This window comes from Eleginops maclovinus, chromosome 1 (genome assembly GCF_036324505.1).
Source record: "Eleginops maclovinus isolate JMC-PN-2008 ecotype Puerto Natales chromosome 1, JC_Emac_rtc_rv5, whole genome shotgun sequence".
Lineage (NCBI taxonomy): Eukaryota > Metazoa > Chordata > Actinopteri > Perciformes > Eleginopidae > Eleginops > Eleginops maclovinus.
Window position 1 is genome coordinate 25,036,982 of NC_086349.1, and position 19,035 is coordinate 25,056,016.

Genomic DNA, 19,035 nt, shown 5'->3' on the forward strand with positions numbered 1-19,035 from the left:
ATTTCTTTTAAACGTTATTGTCTTCTGAATTCATTCTAGGGAGTGCTATTATACGGTATGGTTCACCAGTATTGATTTGAAAATAATTTCTCATTTCTGATCTCTTTTTTCTATTCCAGACTCCAGAAATGTTGCCCTACCAGCCTAACTCAGAGAGCTGTCTGATTGGCTGCTACAACACAGAAGAGATGGAGCCAAATCATTTCTCCAGACAGGTAGCTAATTTCATTTACAGCAGCAATGCCCTTTTACTTCTGATCTGGTTGTCCTTTGCACTTGTTTAATATATATATATATATTTGTATTAAATTCAAATGTTCTCTTACTTGCTCTTCAGTCGGACTATCAGCCTCCTTGGCGGTCTGATCGTCATCTTGGATACCTTCCCCTCAGTGAGCTCGACAGCGGGCTTGGATGTGGTCCTGACAGTCCCCACCACCGGACGGCGCTCTCCGAGGCTGAGACAGATGCCATGTCTTCACTGCCAGGTCACACCCCTTCCTCCCAAGGCTCCTCCTCTTCCTCCGAGTCCCTCATCTCATCTGAACCCAGCGACTCGGGCTTCCACAGCGTCAGCACCGGGGAGCACAGACGACTGCATAAGATACACGGAAGCCACGCCCATCGACAAACTCACCATCTTCGCTCGGGCCACTCCCCTCGAGACCAGAGAGGACGCTGGGATTTGGAGTCCATCCCTGAGACAAGTTCGATGACTCACTCTGGAGCACCACAGGCGTCCCGCTGCACTGTGGGTAACAGCACGACCACGACAGTTCACTTCCACAGGGCTGAGAGAAGTCCCACCTTACCTCGCCACCGTTCGCCACCTTCCCCTTCCATCGGTAAGTAAAGGCCTCCAATTATTATTATTATTATTTAAATTAACCTAATGCCATATTTTACAGATTCTTAAGACCATATCATCAGAAAGACTATAAATCAGGTTATAATGTTAGAGTTTTAGGAATCATTCAATACTTTGAAAAACATGGCACTGTTTTTCAAGGTATTGAACGCAGAGTTTCCCTGGCATCAAACAAGTCTCACTCTAATGGCTAAATTGAGATGTATGTATTGGGACATGTATTGCAAGATTTCAGACCTGATTACTTATTTTGTCGGCAGGTTGTCGTACTGAGCCCTGCCAGCGTAGGGCGCTGTGGTTAGAGCAGCAACAGCATGGTGGCGGGAGGATGGAGGTTCCAACTCGGAGTCTAACCATAACAGATTTGAGCGAAGGACAGCGCCCCCGCAGGGCCAGTCATCCCAACATGGCAGATCCAAACATTCTTGAGAACAGCCAGCCTCGAACAGCCAGCAACACGCTAGGGCCGAGGAGCAGGGCCAGTTATCCCAGTAACTGTCGCCCCACAAGTCACCACCTCAGCATAGACAGAACCAGTCTGATCAATCATCAGAACGTACTGAGAAACAGCAAGAGCATAAGCCGGAGCAGAGAGGAGGACTCCCTCTCTAAGAGTCCGGGATCCGGTTCCAGTGGAGCGTCAGACTGGCGTGGGTTTCAAACTTTGGGGAGTCGCCCCGGCATGCCTAAAGCTCCCTCTGTTCCTTTCTACAGCACATTGGGAGCCCCACAACATCACCCTCGCTCTCCACCCTCTCCACGCTCCAGACTGTCCAATCAGAAGTCAGTCAGGAACCAGCTCCTGAGAGCACGAGCTTACCGGTTGGCCAGGGAACGCAGCGAGGTCACAACAGATGAGGAGGTGCGAGGAGATGGGGATAGAGATAGGGAGGACGAAGGGGAGGATGGACGATGGGCTGGGCGATACTGGAACCGCACCGAAAGAAGACGCCATGTGGCGTTATCACGACAACACAGAGAGAGGAGGGGAGGGGAGGAGCATGGTGGGGGTCTTCAGGGGTCAATGTCGTCTCAAACAGTGCTGGAGCTGAGCCACATGAAGCAGAACCGACTGAGGAACAGCAAACTGCTTGATGATTGGACAACTGTTGAAGAACTGCTGACTCACGGGACACGAGTGGAGAGCGACAGTCAGCTTTGTCCCAGCCCTCTGTTATCAGTTACAACTGTCTGATTGGGAAAACCCATGAAACACAGTCCTATTTATGATGATTGATGAAAGTATCCAATACTACACTCAGGCCCAGATTCATGGAAGGTTTGCGTAGTTAATGTCTGCAGTAAATTGACCAAATCAGAAAGACTAGCTTTTGGTGACAGAAGTCATGGATCATTTGAATTACATTATTTTAAACCCTTCGCTGCTAACGATTGCATTGTCTATATATGCGTTGGTTAGGGAGAGCCTGAGGATATCAACCAAGTTAATATATAGCTGATAAACCAAAACAATGAGCTAAACAGGCTAAAGGTTGGGTAGAGCTGCTGAGCTGGTGTTGCAATACTCATGTTCACATTGCATTGCACCAGTCTATGCAATGTTAAATGTTAAAATGTAACGTGCTTAAACAGAAGCTTGCAGACATGAGCTTAAACAGAATTGTAAAAATGCAACAACACTGGACTTAAATTCAATAAAAAAAGGACTTATGTTTAGATTTTTTTGAATCTGGATCTTAGTCTGGTCAGAATTAAAAATGAATTACAAGAACAACATGGCCAAAGGTACCCCTGGGGGTCCGACCAGCACGTTATCTCCAGAAAAGGTTCAAATGAACACAAATGTATGACAGTTTTCCTATCACCGGAGAACCTAAACTGACAAACTGAACCAACGCTACTGTCTGACAAGAACAGAAACTTAAAGGACAGTAAAGAGCTGCGTTAGCTTCAGACTCTGCAGCATTAACAGATTCACTGGACGCACCAGTCGGACTCTTCACACACCAGACCGCCTGTGACTGCTCTGAAATAACACACATTGGTTGTGTTGCCTTGTGGAAAAGTTTCTACATCTCCTTCATCTGGTTTAACTGCCTTTGATTCCATCTCTGTGCCATAAAATGTCAAAAGGGTGACACTGAAAAAAATAAAGGCGGTTAGAGGATGATCAAACAGCCTCTAAATCCTCTTAGACGTTGTTGCACCAAACTGTTGTTGTATTTCTTGGCACCACTTTCACTGTTTTTTTCCCTGGGTTGTTTACCCTTTTAATCTCACACAGACTTGGAGTGTAAATATATTAAGAGAGGGCTCACAGGTCTCCATGCAGCAAGGTTCAATCCGGTTTCTATTTAGTTCTTAGTATTCTGCTGCATTTAGCGATCATAGCTTTCTCTGTTTTCTCGTTAGACGAATATTGATCCCAATATCCATATGTTGAATATGGAGCTACAGCCATTAGACGGTTAGCTTAGCATAAATACCAGAAGATGGGAGGCTAGTTGGAACAGGTCCACATCCTCCAGCAGGTAATTTCGGGACTCTACGTCAACTAGTTTGAAGACGATAAGCCTGATAGATAGACTTCTTTCAAGCACCTGCCATTTTTAATAGGTGCAGTTAGCAACTTAAGGTATGAGAATGGAGATGGAGTTAAAAGATGAGGTCTTTGCCAGGATTTATCAGTATCTAGCTAACAGTCGTTAACTTTGAATTATCAAGCTTCACTTATAAAATTGTTGTTGGTCGACGATCTCCTATATCGCATTTCAGCAACCAAATCCCCCTCAAATGTGATTGGCAAAAAGGCTTCCAATACCCAAATCCTGTTCAGTTTCCTACTACTTCTGAATTTAAATGCACTTTAAAAAGATTATCAAGCAAGTAGCTCCCAGTACAACTGAACCTGCAAGCAAAACCAAAGTTCCTTTTGAAGCTTTAGAGGAGTTTGCAGGCAGATATTCTCCACCTTTGGACGAGCCAGACTAGCTGTTTCCCATTGTTTTAGAGCCTCTATGGTAAGCTACGATACTCAGTTGCTGGCTGTAGCCTCCTATTGGACATACGATAAATAGGTACCACTCTTCTCATCTAAATGAAATGCAGATTCATCCAGCTTTTCATTTGAAAAAACATCCTCTTATTCTTTTAAAGGACAACCGGATCATCACAGAGTCCTGAAGTCTCCTTACTTGGCTTACACTCGTGACAAATATTGATATTTCTGTTATCTTGTCACATACATGCTCGAAGACAATATGGGTGGCTGCATCAATCTGAGACAAGCTAATCAGGGTGAAACGAAATGTTCAATGTATATACTGAAACTGTTCAATGCAATTTTGTTAAAATAAGATAATGTCCATTTATTTTCATATTCTGTCGAGGTTTGGAGGAAATGAAATCATGAAGACCGTTTACAGGTCACAAAGTTGGACTCGTCAAATGAATATATTTAAGGGTTTATTTTTTAAATGTTGTGTGTGTGTGTGTGTGTGTGTGTGTGTGTGTGTGTGTGTGTGTGTGTGTGTGTGTGTGTGTGTGTGTGTGTGTGTGTGTGTGTGTGTGTGCGTGTACATGAGACAGAGAGAGTATAAAGTTTGATACCAACTTATTAGTCGTGTTTAGCCAAAGATATTGTATAACTTTGGTTTGTAGACAATCTAGAACAACAGTTACTGTATGATGTAAAAGTATATTTTATAATGATATTAGTTTTATATACTTTTTCCTTTATTTTGCCTTCAGTAGATTCATTCTGCTTTTCACCAACAACCTGCTCTGCTTGTGTATGTACAGTACGTAGATGTAAAGTCAAATCAACTGTAAGCATAAGCCAGTTTTATTACTACAGACTGAACCTAGCATGCTAACTCCTGATTAGCACAGAACAAGCATTTCAATGATTGCCTAAAGTGTTATAAGTGCTGAAGTCATTGTCCTCTATTTTTGACATACTATCTCGGAGGAAGTAATGCCGGAAACCACATAGGAACTAATTATTTTAATTGTGTTGACAGAGCCAAGTGACTATGTTGTGGCCGGTTACAGTGCATGTTCATTAACTGCTGAATTTAATTGACAAAATGGGATTAAAATATATGACTGATTCTGTGAAGCATGCATCTAACTCACTACCTATCATCCGTCGATCTGAGGTCAAACCAAAGTCTTTTTCCAAACAACCTCCACACTCAAAAGGGAAATACTTTATACAGAAATGTGATAGCTGTGATTACTCTGATGCTACAATATGTGTTTTCTGTTCTTTACTTTGACATGAAGAAATGTGTTCAGTCTCATTTTTTTTGGAAAGACCAATATAAGTCTCATGCCTCTGTAGTCAGTACAAAGTGGCCAAGAAGCAGTTAGCCTAGCTTAGCACAAAGTTAGAATGTGTATTCCTGGATATGGCAATTCCTGGATTGTGATTTTTCACAGTCCTTGCATTGACTGTTAGTTCCTGCATTTTAACAGAGGAGATGAATATTCAGCTTGAGGAAACGTAGATCGAGTACATTTCACAAAATGTTGATTATTCTTTAAGACGGTTCAACTTCAAAACATGTCAGTAAGTAAAAGAAAACTATGTTGTTCAGGTTTTGTGAATCTGGTCCTGAATTTTGGGTTCTGACTCTTTGTGTCTTTCAGGGCTGAGTGCAATAATCAGAGGTCCAGTTTTATTGTGTTTTTCCGCACAACGTCCCGTGCTCAGGTTCGTGTCTGAATGATGTCAGGGAGGGAGGAGGTAATGTGCGATGAGGTCAGGATGAGACAGGAAGGCGACAACGAGGGGCTTTTGTATTTCTTTTGATTGTGATTCCATGTACCCTGTGACCTCACAAATGTAATGAAATTCGAAATCATGATGTCCACGAGATTTCTGATGGAGGTTTGATGGATCCCATCACCCAGAAATCATGTAAGACAATGTCAGTAAACTGTGAAAATGTAAAGAAATCCTTGTTGAGTTTATTTTTGTTTGATAAATTAAATCTAAAAAGGTACCCGCTGTGGATTTTGTGTGTCACGTACCTAATGTTGGGGTCAAATCCTTGTTCATTGTGTCAATATCAGTGAAACGCAATAAACTGTCCTGTGTTTAGTGTTTCTGCCAAAGATAAAACCATGATGTTTCAAAGACAACTAAATATAGTGATTTTAACAAATACATTTAAAATACATAAGAACATTTTATTTTATACTCATGCAATTCTATTCAATTATTTCTGAGCAATTATTAAATATATATTTTCAATTGAGGTTATTGTACAAAAAAAAGAGGAGTAAAAGAATTGATGACACAAACCACTCATTGCAATGTATTTAAGTGTAAGTATTTAACAGATTTGTTATAATTGAGTTATTTCCAGAACATTGAGCAGGAAGATATTATTATAAGAACCATATAAATAATAATAAAACATGATTTTTAATTTAGTTTTTGTTGAGTAAGTAATATCCCTCTGGTATGAAATAAACCAACAGGATATACATGAACACAGTTGAACACTAAGCTGTTAAATACACAGATTGTTTATCATCTCAGGCCTGAATGTGGAGCGAGTTCGTGGGGACGAGACGCTCCGCTGAGTTCATAAATTCAGAGTGAGAGGACAGCTGGGTCTGAAAATCCTGCCTAATGCAGATTTTGGGAATCAAAGCGTGATGTGAAAACAGACACATGCTGCTGCACATTTCAGGGTTCTTTCAAGCATGTGACCCACAACTAAAAAAGGGTGAGTGAAGACAAATATGTAGTTTGTTTAGTACCCAGAAATGGCCTGGTTTTGTGTGTGCTGACTTTGCTGTTACGCTACAAGAGTTTGCATTAAAGAGCCTGAGTGGCAACGATGTAGATCTTCTGAAAAAATACTTGGTGAATAAATGATGCCGTGTGAAACACATGACTTAAAGTGAACGCTGAGAACTACAAACTGTGTGGTTTCTGCAGCTTACGGCAAGTTAGACTCAACACCTTATAATGGCCTCTCTGAATTAAAAAAATTATTATGTTGACATTTGAGGTACAATGTCATTTCAGAATTGTATATTTTTTATTCATTTATGGAAATCTGCATACATTTCAGACACTATTTGTTTGAAATACCTTCATGTCTGAATCTGCAGGTATTGCTATAAATTATAATACATTAAATGTATATCCAAAGCAAATCGCAATTAAATCAGATACACATTCTGCAAGAATCCAGCAAGCACATTCGCTAAAAATACGCAACATATTTGAGTGCAACATACAGAAGATAGTGTCATCTTGCTTTTCTTTTTTAGACGTTTAAGTCTTAGAAACAGCTGATCTGGTTGGCTCATCTTCCATTATTAGATGAGTTTTGGGATACTTAGAGTAGGGCTGAAAATGATCATCCTCATTGAGCTGTTATATTTCTTTCTTGAAATGCTGAACTTTTAAGAGCACCAAGTAAAGAATAAATGAGTACATTTTTCTGTCTGTATTTCTGTCAACAGATGCTAATTAAATGTCAATTCCTTCCCTTTCGCAGCGGATTTAACAGCTACGTTTCAACCCCTGGGCCTCATTGTTCAGTTATTGTCCTGGTTGTTGTTTTTAAATCACAAACTCGGCAGGAACATTGACTGACAGCTTCTCTGAGTTGAGTCACTGGCGGCCATGTTGGCTCTTCAGGCCGCCTGCTCCGTGACAGTTGCCATAGCAACAGGTGTCTCAACGGCAGCAGCTCTCGGCCTCGTCACCATGGCGATGTTTTGAGGAGGACGATGGGACTTTATTTACAGCTACACTCGTCAGCTGTGCAGAGAGCATCAGCAGAGACATTTAACGCTGCGGCACAGACTGATCTCAGGTCTGGGGTGAACGCAGCCAGTGAAACACAATACATAGGATTTAGTTTAAAAGCTATGTTCATGCTGCAGTGACACATTTAACTCCGAAGAGCCTCCTGTTGTTCTTCTACACCTGACCTGAGGAATCTGAGAGTAAACTGCGTCACCGCTTCAGCTGCAGCAGGGCGCCCTCTGCTGGTGAACATGTGAAACTACACCTGCTGCACAAACAAGGAGAATGAGGAAAACTGTACAAATTAAATCAGGTAAGTATTAGGAGTTTTTGACATTCAAGTGTCAAGCACACTGCTTAGTTCAGATATCAGTTTTACCCCGAAACAGACACAACTTGATGTAGCCACAATAACATTCAATCAATCAAGTACAAAACGTGATGAAAATGGGTTCACATAAAACCATCATTTAAGCCTCAACTGGACTCCATTTCACTTCTGGAAAAATCTCTGAGCTGCAGGTTACCAGATGTGAAGACTGCACGTAAACAGACATAGAATCAAAAACATAATACAGGATAAGGATATCGGACTAACTTTTAAAAATATATACAAAGAAAATGTATAACTTTCATCTCATTTGCAATTGTTAGGGGTCTTTCTGAGATTTTTCGGGGCATTTTTCCCCCTGAATTTCGAACACTGCTTTACCTTTTTTTTTATTCAACATTTAGTCAACCATGCATTTTCATTGAGGAAACACAGAAATGGCTCACTGTTTATCTCTGCAAAGCCACATTACGGTGTTTGCCACATGGAGAAATAAATAAAGACAAATCCTGATTTTTTTTAAACACATTTATTACAGAAAAGATACTTGAAAAATATACTTGTATATCGCTCCATGAAGATGTTCTGCTAAATCCATATCGTAAAAAAATGTCCACACAGACAGACGGGCTGCCTCCCCACTGGGGGGAAGAGGACTTTAAAGTGTTACCGGAGTGGAAATGAGTTTGGCTTTTCACAGACGGGAGCTGTTTGTGGTAAACTGGAGTTTAAATGATGTTTGGTTTTCAGAGGAAATGCATCTGAACACACACACACTTCTCAAACTGAAACACAACAAGGACAAAACAGATGATTACATAAAACTCAAAAAGGTAAACATTCTTTCACTTGAAAAGGTGAATGTGAAGAAGTGGAGTTTACTAAATGACATCAGAGTTTGTCTTATTTTAACGTAATAAGAGACTGCATTGGAAATGAACTTTGAACCGTTTGTGGCCATTTCTGAGCTGACCATGTAAACCTTTAGTCAGAATGAAAACCAAAAAGATGTGTTATTATTTCACAAACATGCAGCATTAAAGGAAGGCACACAAAGCACCAGAGGCTGTCATTAAATGAATTTAACAACTACAATTATTAGTTTTTCACCAAAATGTGTCCAAACATTTCCAGGCATATTGATGGCTTCATGCAAGAACAACTTATCAGAACAGTGGCTGATTTGTACTTTCATAAGTTTAGAGTTTTTCAGGGAAAACACCTTTATTCCATTTGAAATGAATATAAATACATATGAAGTTAAACCACAATATAAAATCTAATAAAAAGAGACTAAATAAAACCCAACATATTTAGTTTGAGACGTGCATCTTGTTTAATAACGTGTTCTTTGATTTAAAAAGGTCCCCTATTGCGCAACGTCTTGAATCCATAAACACGTGTCCCCTCCGTGATAATAGTTTGAGACCGCCTCTCTTTTTGTCCTGATCCATCTTTATAAAAACCCTCTGAAAGTGAGCTGATCAGATTTCAACACTTAGTGACTCATTGTGTTTTTTAACAACCAATCATCTTGCAGAGGGGCGTGGCCAGCAGCAGCTCATTAGCATTTAAAGCTAAAGACACAGAATCAGCACACTTGGAACAGGGCTGAAACAGAGGGGTTTATGGGATGCCACGATGCATGATCAGTTTGATATTTCAGAGACTTGTTTTGTATATATCTGAGACCTATAATATATTGTTGAAAACGAGTATAATAGACATTTTCATCAATCAATAAGTTAATAAGTTGTGTCTGCTTAGTCACACTTAGAGCTCTTTTATGGGCAAACCGGATCAACAAAGAAAAAGGTTAAGGAATTAAATATCTTTTATAAATCTCAACAGCAATGTCTCTCTCAAGAAAACATGACGTAGTAACTCGAGACAAGTTTTCACATAAAAATCTAGATTAATAAATAGAGGTAAGAAGAAACATGTGTATATCTATTTTTGGATGAAGTGTCCCTTTAAGAGTTCTTGCATGAGGCCTAATTAAAACTTTATGGGCTTAAAAAAAATCAAAAAACAAATATGAGCCTCTCAAAATCAATCAGACACAAAAAACCCCCAATAAAAGCGTCTCTGAGACACGAAACATGGAGTGTCCAGGTTCAGTTTCCTGTTTTGTGCTCTGTATTGTGGTATATCATCCTCTTAAATATTATAAGCAGTCACATTGAGTTTACATTTTTAGTAACCAAGAAGAAATGCTGTCTTTGAATGGAGCTGTAAACAGAGCAATCACATGACCATCTGACCTTCAAAATAAAAGCATCAAACTGTAAAGCCTTACATAAACGCAGCCACTTAGAATTACAAGCTGCTTTACTTTGAGTGCGTTTCTTATTCCAAACGTCAGATGTATATTCTACTTGAAGTTGTGCATTTTACTTTAAAATATATGTATTACCACAATATGAATCCCATTGGCTCCGTAGCTTTGTGCAAAACAGCTTGTTAATTACCGTCACGATATTGCCATTTCTATGACCTGATTTCTGTCGGAGAAATGGAGATTGTTTACTAAGTGAAGCGTCGAGAAGAATCGGGACATTAGAAAACCGAGCAAAGCTGAGTATAAAATGAGTATTACTTGTATATGTGCTAATGCTGTACTTGTATATTGCTGGTTGTGAAGCATCCCCACAGTCCATTAAATGGATATTTGAAGCGAAACATTTGAATTCCCATCATCTAAATGTTATGAAGTCTGGAGGAGGGATTTGTACTGTAGTCTCCAGTCAGTTTAAATTTAATCCTGCTCAATTGCTTTATAATTGTCCCTCATTTAAGTGGAAGTGCCTTCATCTTGTCCCTTATTAATCGCCTGTCTCGCAACATGATAGTAAAACAATTGAATGTTCACATCTGTTTCTATCCCTTATCCACTCATCCACTCCAGGTCTCACACTGAAACATATTCATCCCTAAGAAGCAGCACAATTGGCCTTGTGAATATGAGCCTACTGATGGTTTGCTGTGAGCGGAGAGCAAAGTGTTTGAGTGATGATTGAATGCCTCTCTCACTGTTGAAACTGTCATGTGAACACATCCAAGATGCTCTTTATCATTTGAAAGAAAGTGCATTAAATGATTACAATCCTCGAGTCCTCTTGATAACAAAGCAAGATATTTAGTAAACGGTCCTGGCTATAGTGTATGTCTTCAAAAGTGCTAGAGAGAGACAATGCTCCAGGTAGAAGCTGGGTTTCTCTCAGGGTTTCACATTAGATCTGCAGGTGGTGTTAACCACAGGAATTATTCTAATACACCAACAAAGTCAGGGAAGAAGAAGACTAGTGATCCTTCCTCTGCTCATTATAGGCTATACTTCATATATCTGTTTGTTTCTATAGGATGTTTAAGTGCCAACTTGCATTGTGACTACATTTTTACTTTGTTTAAAGTAATACAATATACGAGCGGCTCGCACTTTGGAATAGAACCACGGAAACGTCCTGAAGAATCAGCGCGTCCATGATGAATGAACTGGTTTAAGGCTTTCAAAGTATGATTGAATGACTGATGGTGCATAGGCGGAGCATAACGGCAGCTTTTAGGAAGAAGGTATCAGAGATTTTGAAAACAAAACGCTCTGATATATAATATAACGAGCCCAGAGCTTCTTCGTAACTGTTTCCTCTGAAATGTATTTTTGACCTAAATATTTTATCACCTTATAATCTGATAACTTTTTAAATCTCTCTATTGTGATATTATACACCACCTTATTATTATTATTATTACATCCCTGTCGATTAAAATCACAACTTTTTAGTCACATTGCAGATCTCTTTCTTTCTTTCAGAGTCTTAATATTTAAACATTCAAAATATTTTCAGAGCCAAGTTTGATACAAGGATTCATTCACAACACTATGGCGTGACTGTCATAGTAATTACTTTTAAAATGTATATTTAAAATTATATTTTCACTTGAGTTAATTCCCAAAATATTCCAACTTTTTTAAATTAATTAATTTACTTCTTCTTTATTCTCTAAATCTCAGATGTTTTTTTCCACAGTGGGTTCAGCACTCTTGTTATAGCATCGTGATTGTACTATGCAGTGTGTGTGTGTGTGTGTGTGTGTGTGTGTGTGTGTGTGTGTGTGTGTGTGTGTGTGTCTAGCCCTCCCCCTCGCCCTCCTGCAGGTTGTGTTTGACCAGAAACTCTCTGATGGTTGGCTGGTTGTCGAGCAACGCCCTCTGCTCCTCCTCCTGCAGTAGCTCCTCCCAGTGCCGCTTGTCTCTGCCTGTCTGCCACGACATCCGAACCCCAGCCTGTAGCAACGGCAACAGGAGAGGGTGTGGCCTGTCAGGCTTTTCAGTCAGCGGGTGGGGCTTATCTTGGAGTGGGAGGGACCTGCCCTCAGTCTCAGCGGGCGTCAGGACGCGGAGGGCGGAGTCACAGTGATCCCGCGCCTCCTCCAGCTGCTCCACTTCCTGGAAGCAGCTCGCCAGCCCGACCAGGGTGAAGAACCAATGGGAGGAGGCCAGGGGCGGGGCCTGAGACTGGTTTTCATAGTAAATCTCCCAGCCCAGTTTGTGTTGCAGTCTCTTGGCGTTGAGCAGCGGACCCAAGGCCTCCTGGTAACGTCCCACCCTCAACGAGACAACACAGACTTAAAGGGATAGTCCGGCAAAAATTGATCTCAGGGTCTTTTTCTGCATGAAAACTGATCAAGTAAGCCCTCCAGAGAGTTGTTTTCGTTCATCAACCAGGTGCATTCGCTAATCGACTTGTGCAGACTTTCCTAGGAGAGGAGCTGGAATGGGGGGCAGTTGGTGAGTCTTGTAAAACAGTCCTTTTTAATAAACTTTGGGTTTGCAAAGTACGTTGCTGGTGCTCCGTTTTATGTGTAGGGACCCTAGTCATGCTACTGCAGAGGTTTGGTGCTATTTCGAGCAATGTTAGTGGTTAAAAAATGCCGTTTTGGAAGCGTTCTGTGCACTGCCCCGATCGAATGCACTGTAAGCCATTTTGGCTATTAGCGTTGCTCCCGGTTTTTCCGGGCAAGCTCAATACTGGTTGATGAACGAAAACAACTCTCTGGAGGCTTACTTGATCAGTTTTCATGCAGAAAAAGACCCTGGGGTCAATTTTCACCAGACTATCCCTTTAACCCTGGACACTCAGTGAGTTTCACAATACCTTAGAAAGTAATAGAAGAGGCTGCGATTGATGGCTCTCATTTCAATTTAAGTAGTTCAAACTAACCAGCTCTGTAGTTTCAGTTCCCCTCCCTCACTGGCTCAGGATGCGTTCAGGCTCTACGGCCAATCGTCTTTTAATTAGGGTGGGTATCCGTAGGACTTTATTGATTTTTAGTACGACTTATTTGTCCCGCTTATTATTGATTCCTGTTTTTATACCATGAAGTAAATAAAAACATTTAAGAGAACAATATTAATGGATTCACTGCTCAGCCTTACAGTCTACAAGAATTTCACATATATTTAACGTGGACACATCATTTAGTACTTTTGCACATACATGTGAGTATCTGGAGTGCTCGCCAACCCATAATTTAATGCCTTCACAAAAGTGAGTCAAATGTTTTAGGCGGGCTTAAGGAGACATGCTTTTAAAAACAGAGCGTGAATACCGGTATAAGAGAGTGTGTCTTTTAAAACATGTTTGAGTAAATATATATTACACACACCAGCCTGTCAGGTAGCAGGTTTAAACACTGTCTCAACAGAGCTGTGACTCATCATCATTCAGTGTTTGAAATGGAAACGGATTCCCTCATTGATTATTATATTCTCAAACTTCACGTTGGTGTGTGAGCTACCTGATGAGCAGCTGAGCGGCCTGCAGGTCGGTCAGGTAGAAGAACTGTCTCACACACAGCGCCCCCCGCAGGACAGACATGGAACACAGGTGAGACAGGTACTGCTCGAACGCTCGACTCCGCTTAGCGATTGTCTCCGCCGTGAAGTTCCTGCGTAGCTTCTTTCCTGCACAGATCAAAACAGGAAGTGGTTGTTTAGGTGTTTCAGGAGGGATTTTAACTCCAACTGCAGCTGCAAACAGGAAACATGTAACGTTTTTATTTATGCTTACTTTTTTATTTACAACAAAGAGGTGTGACAATTGTTAAGGAACAACTTCTCAAGTCGTCCAAAGTCCAATTATTTCCTTTCAGAGGTCAAACAATTCAGAATAATATGGTTCCCACAGAACACAAACTGAAACTGAAGTAATTGCTTCTAAAACCATCACAAGAAGACCTCCATGGCTTCACGCTTTGGACAGATGACATCACTTCTACTTACGAGGGAAACAGACGCGCTCCATCTGGTCTCCGTGGTTACGGCGCAGCAAGGCGTGGAGCCGCTGGAAGTCGGAGTATCGGCGAGTGATAATGGCGGGAGTCTTATCGCTGCCGCCGGACTGGATCACGTGGATGGTGTACAGCTGCAGGGAGACAGACCTGATGAATCTGCTCTGTATTTTATTGCATCCTTTTTGAGACGTCCTGCATATTCAGGTAGCCGCTCGCCTTGGAATGTCTTTTGATAAAAGTATGAAAAGGGTGTGTGCGCGTAAAGAGTTTATTCAAAGGACAGGCTTTTGCTGCTGTTTTGAATCTCTGACTTTTAATTGACATTTTTAAATGTAAACTATTTCTGTAAGACCAAACTAGTCTGATACTCCAGAACGAATTCAGTGTGAGTTTGGAGTATATACCACTTTCTGACTTCCCTAACTGGATGTTGTTGTGGCACACTGTGTGGTTATTTGCATATTCAAGTCTGGACATTAGAAATCTCTGCTTCATTTCCCTAAATGACCTCATAATGGCAGCCGTAGAAGAAAGCTTTCTGTTTGATTCTGAAGGAAGACATCTCTCAATAACGTAAAAAAAACCTGAACTATTCTCAGTTATTAAAGTCCTCTAGAAGGATCATCACTTGGGGGGTTGCTATCAACGGGACAGCAACATTATAAAATTCTATACTTGATGTAACAATAAAGTGTTATGGTGTCGGACCGCACCCTGACAGTTTGAACCCACCACGTATTTAGCGGAGCCCTCCTGCACCACGCTGGCGTCGGTCACCTCAAACAGCAGGTTGTCCGTCAGCTGCCTCCCAGCCGAGGAGGGGCTTCCTCCCCCAAGCCCTCGCAGAGACCTCCAGCTCTCCTGAAGCTGCCGAGTCAGCAGGAGGGAGGCGGAGGGGCCGGCCGGAGACACGGCCATAGGACTGGCATCTGCACGAGACGGGTGAGAAAAAACCGGTCAGATGAGCACGTGGCATCAGAGTCTATATCAGTGAAACTGGCAAAAAGTCTGAACTATGTCTTAAATAAAGAATTGCAAAAAGAGAGAGAGAAAAGGTTTGTGTTAAATGCGCAGAACCCCCCCTCACCTGTGCTGCTGAGCCCCTCCTCCATCGACTCTCCCAGGAAGTCGGAGTCACTGTCCAGCCCCGACCCCTCGCCCTCGGCTCCATCCTCCCCTCCTCCTCCTCCTCCTACTCCCCCGCTGTCGAAGCACAGCGTCCCCCCGAGCCGATCCGTCACACACTCCTCTTCCTCCTCCAGCTCCGCCTCCCAGCTGCCCTCTTTAAACTCCTCCTCTTCCTCTTCCTTCTGTCCAAATGCTGCTTCCTGCTCCGGACCTGCCGCCTGACCTTCTTTAAACAGCGAGCGCTTCAGACGGTCCAGCAGCCGCGACGCCATGAGGCCGCCTGGCCACCGCGGGGGGGCGGGGGCTGTGAGAACAACAGTTACAGGGCTTATTACTCATCTAAAGTTCAGAGGAATATTTACTTTGGTCACAATGCCATCATAACCATGCCTTTCCAAACAATATATATCAAGATGATAAGAGAAATGTGAGGCGCCAGAGCTAAACTTTCCAGTGTCATGGTAAAGTCAATAAATATGTGAATGCCACATTTAATGATTAGCTTTTTAAGAAATTATAACAAAATAAATCTGTTTTACTTTTCAAATGACGAGGTAAAAAGACAAGTTAAACAATGTCAGCACGAAGCTGCTAAATAACAACATGTGAATGGGTTTGAATGCTTTTTGAAGGAACTATAGACTAAAAATGTACTATTTTCTACTCATTATTACAATTCTATTCATCTATTACGCACAGCGGGCACACGTCATAAAGATCATAGGAAGGGACCAAATGTTGGATAATGTTGCACATACTCAGATAGAAGTCTCTTCTGGAAGACATTTAAAGAGTTAATAAAAAAAAAGGAATGGAAAAAGTTGTGCAAAGAAAGAGAAGTGGGAATGCCAGGGGATGCTTCTTGAAAAAATCTATGTAGAGCGAGAGTAAGTTCACTATGACTGCGTGTCAATACAGATTTTAGGGTAAGTAAACACGTATATAGAAGTCTGGCACATGTCAGAAAGATAACTAATTATTATGATTCAGCTTGATAGTTGACAGTAAAGATCAATAGGACATTTTTCTCTACAATCCAGGTCACTTAAAAACTACTGGGTCACATTTCAGCTCTGCAGACACACTGATCTACATCGGAAACAAAGTGGCAGCAGGCTAAGTTAAAAGCTTGGCTCCGGTTACAGAGAGGGTGGCCTCCCTGAATGGAAATCATGTCACACATTAATAATGCAGCGGATTGCTACATCAGCCTGCAGCCAGGAAAACAAAGCACACGGCCAAACTCCGGCCTGCAGACCTTCCTTTAGTCACAGATTAGGAAAAGTCAACATGGCAGGTGTCTCGCTTTGGAAAGCCAAACAGCTGGAGGTCATCAGCAAAGTTTATCTTCACACAGAACAGTTCAGTCTACAAACAACTGAGTGAACCAATCTGAATCACTGATGGGTAACGTGTAGTTTTGAGCTGTCTGCACTAATGTCAACTGGCTAAAACAGTTGTACCAATACAATCAGCAACCTCATACAATAGGAAAAAACATAATGTCTTTCAACGGAAACAATAATTGCCTACAGAAGCTAAACAAGCAAATGTCTCAAAGTGGAAGCGCCCCTCATCGTTACATTTTGAATTAAAAATAGGTGGATTTTTTAAGGTGTTAAAGCACCTGCAGGACTGCATAGTGCATCCGATATCAAAACGAATTCATCACACACCTGAGAAAAGTACACTTTATTTCCTCATATTAGTATTTCAGATGGTGTCAGTTTTTCTAAATTGGGATACTATGTTATTGAGTATTTTTACGGTTAAAATGTGTATGTTTTTTTTTACCTTTGCTCTGTTGTCCTTGTTTTTAGCTGTATAAAAGTGGTGGAAGAAGTACGAGAGTAAAATGAACAATATCCCAATGTACAAAAACTATGCTATAAAGAAAATGTCCTTCATTTATCTGTGAGTAGTACAAAAAAAATCCTTGAGGGTATATCTGTTCACAAACTTTGCCAATAAAATGTATCCTGATTTTCTCAAATTAAATCAGCAACCACCTGAGGAGAAGTCCCATCCCATATCCACATTATTTTTTGTATTTGGATGGTAAAAAACTAAAGAAAAAGGAAGAGAAATAGTAGCAGTGGTGTAAAGTAAGTAGATTTACTCAAGTGTTATTGGACTCATTTGTTGCTACGTTGTACTTCTAAGTACCCACCACAATTCATAGGTAAATCATATACTTTTACTCTATATAATATATATTACTTTGCACATTTTTTATTAATGATTTTAAATAAATCCAACACTTAAATAAGATTCTAAATACACCTGGAGTAACATTCAAAAGTTCCCCTGCAGCATAGAAAGTTGAGTTTGACTTGTAACAGAGTAATAATAAGATACGAGCACTTGCTGTGGACACAACGGCTCAATAGAATGCGGTGAAAAGTTAGCAAACAAGCTAATAGCTATCTTTGCTTTCTTTATCATTAAAGTAATTGATATTAAACGTTAGCTAAAGTTAGCACTGGACAACTCACCCGGGGCTTGAAGCTAATACACAAGGCTTCCGTTTATCCTTCTCACCACGGTACGTTTAACTTTAGACTTCACAATCAACCCAGCATTAAGAAGTTAAACAGTCCCGTTTCTGTGGTTCAACATGTCATTGTGGCAACCGTTGGTTAGCTCACACCACTGCAAAGTTAGCAAACAAGCTAACAAGTTTGCTTATGTGGTTGCTGGTGATTTATTTACTAAGCTCACTTTGGAGAACTCACCCTGGGCTTGAAGCTCACTGACCCCGGTCCAGTTAATCCATGTCAGCAGGGAAATGTAGCGTTTAAAAGCTCCGGTTAGGGACCTCCGGGGCTGCCCTGTCCGGTTGGTGTCATTAGAGTCCACTCGCAGCTGAGTATCCCGATCCCTGAAACTACTCCGGCTGCAGCCCGCCGCAGGAGGCGGGGCTCGTTGGATGTTGGACATATACCATATATGGTCATGTAATGCTCCACCAACACGATAGGTGGCGGCAGAATCACAATCTGAATTTTGATTATATTACCAAGTATGTTTACGGGTTAGAGTCATTTCCTTTGGTGCATACAAATACAAAGACCCAGAAACCAGAGTATGTTGTTTATTTTTGTTTAAACAAAGGAGCAAAACATATTCCCATTATAAAGTCTATTTTAAAAACAATTTGAATGACTAATGTAACAAATTGCTATAATATTAACACAACATAAGAAGAGTACAATCAAAATCAAATCAAATATGGCAAATACATTCAAAGTGGAGACTCAACATATTTTTCGCATGATGTGCAGTAATGTAACGCATTATGTTTTATGTGGAGGATAATAAAGGACTTACTTTACTCCAGAGTTGATCAAATGATTAAAAGAAAAATATTTAAAATTATTTTCCTGTAAAAATTCAGTTGAAATATAAGTTACAAAATATATTTTAAAAATGTCTTACTCGAGAAAAATGAAAAGTTCCTCGAAATTGTAAATAACACAATTCTAATAAAATTAATAATAATAATAAATATAATAATTCGACCAAATACAATTTTTCGTAATGTCGGAAAACAAAGGCTCAACTCAATGGTTATGAAATCTGGGGTTTTCTGAGGACATGTTCAAACTTGATTTTTAGTTGCTGTGGGATGCTGAGGGAACCAGTGTCATCCTGTTCTTAATCCTGACGTCC

The 19,035-nt window shown here is 40.8% G+C and overlaps 1 protein-coding gene across 1 annotated transcript; it reads right to left on the reverse strand.

Annotated features, from left to right (window-relative positions):
* Positions 1 to 8,451: 8,451 nt before the first annotated feature.
* On the reverse strand, positions 8,452 to 18,263 carry snx21 (sorting nexin family member 21). Its single transcript, XM_063878830.1, has 6 exons — positions 18,099 to 18,263; positions 15,323 to 15,667; positions 14,968 to 15,164; positions 14,225 to 14,366; positions 13,741 to 13,906; positions 8,452 to 12,548 (listed from the first exon to the last, which is right to left on the reverse strand). Exons 2-6 carry the CDS (start codon positions 15,633 to 15,635, stop codon positions 12,071 to 12,073), a joined length of 1,296 nt encoding a protein of 431 aa, XP_063734900.1. The 5' UTR covers positions 15,636 to 15,667; positions 18,099 to 18,263; the 3' UTR covers positions 8,452 to 12,070.
* Positions 18,264 to 19,035: the final 772 nt, after the last annotated feature.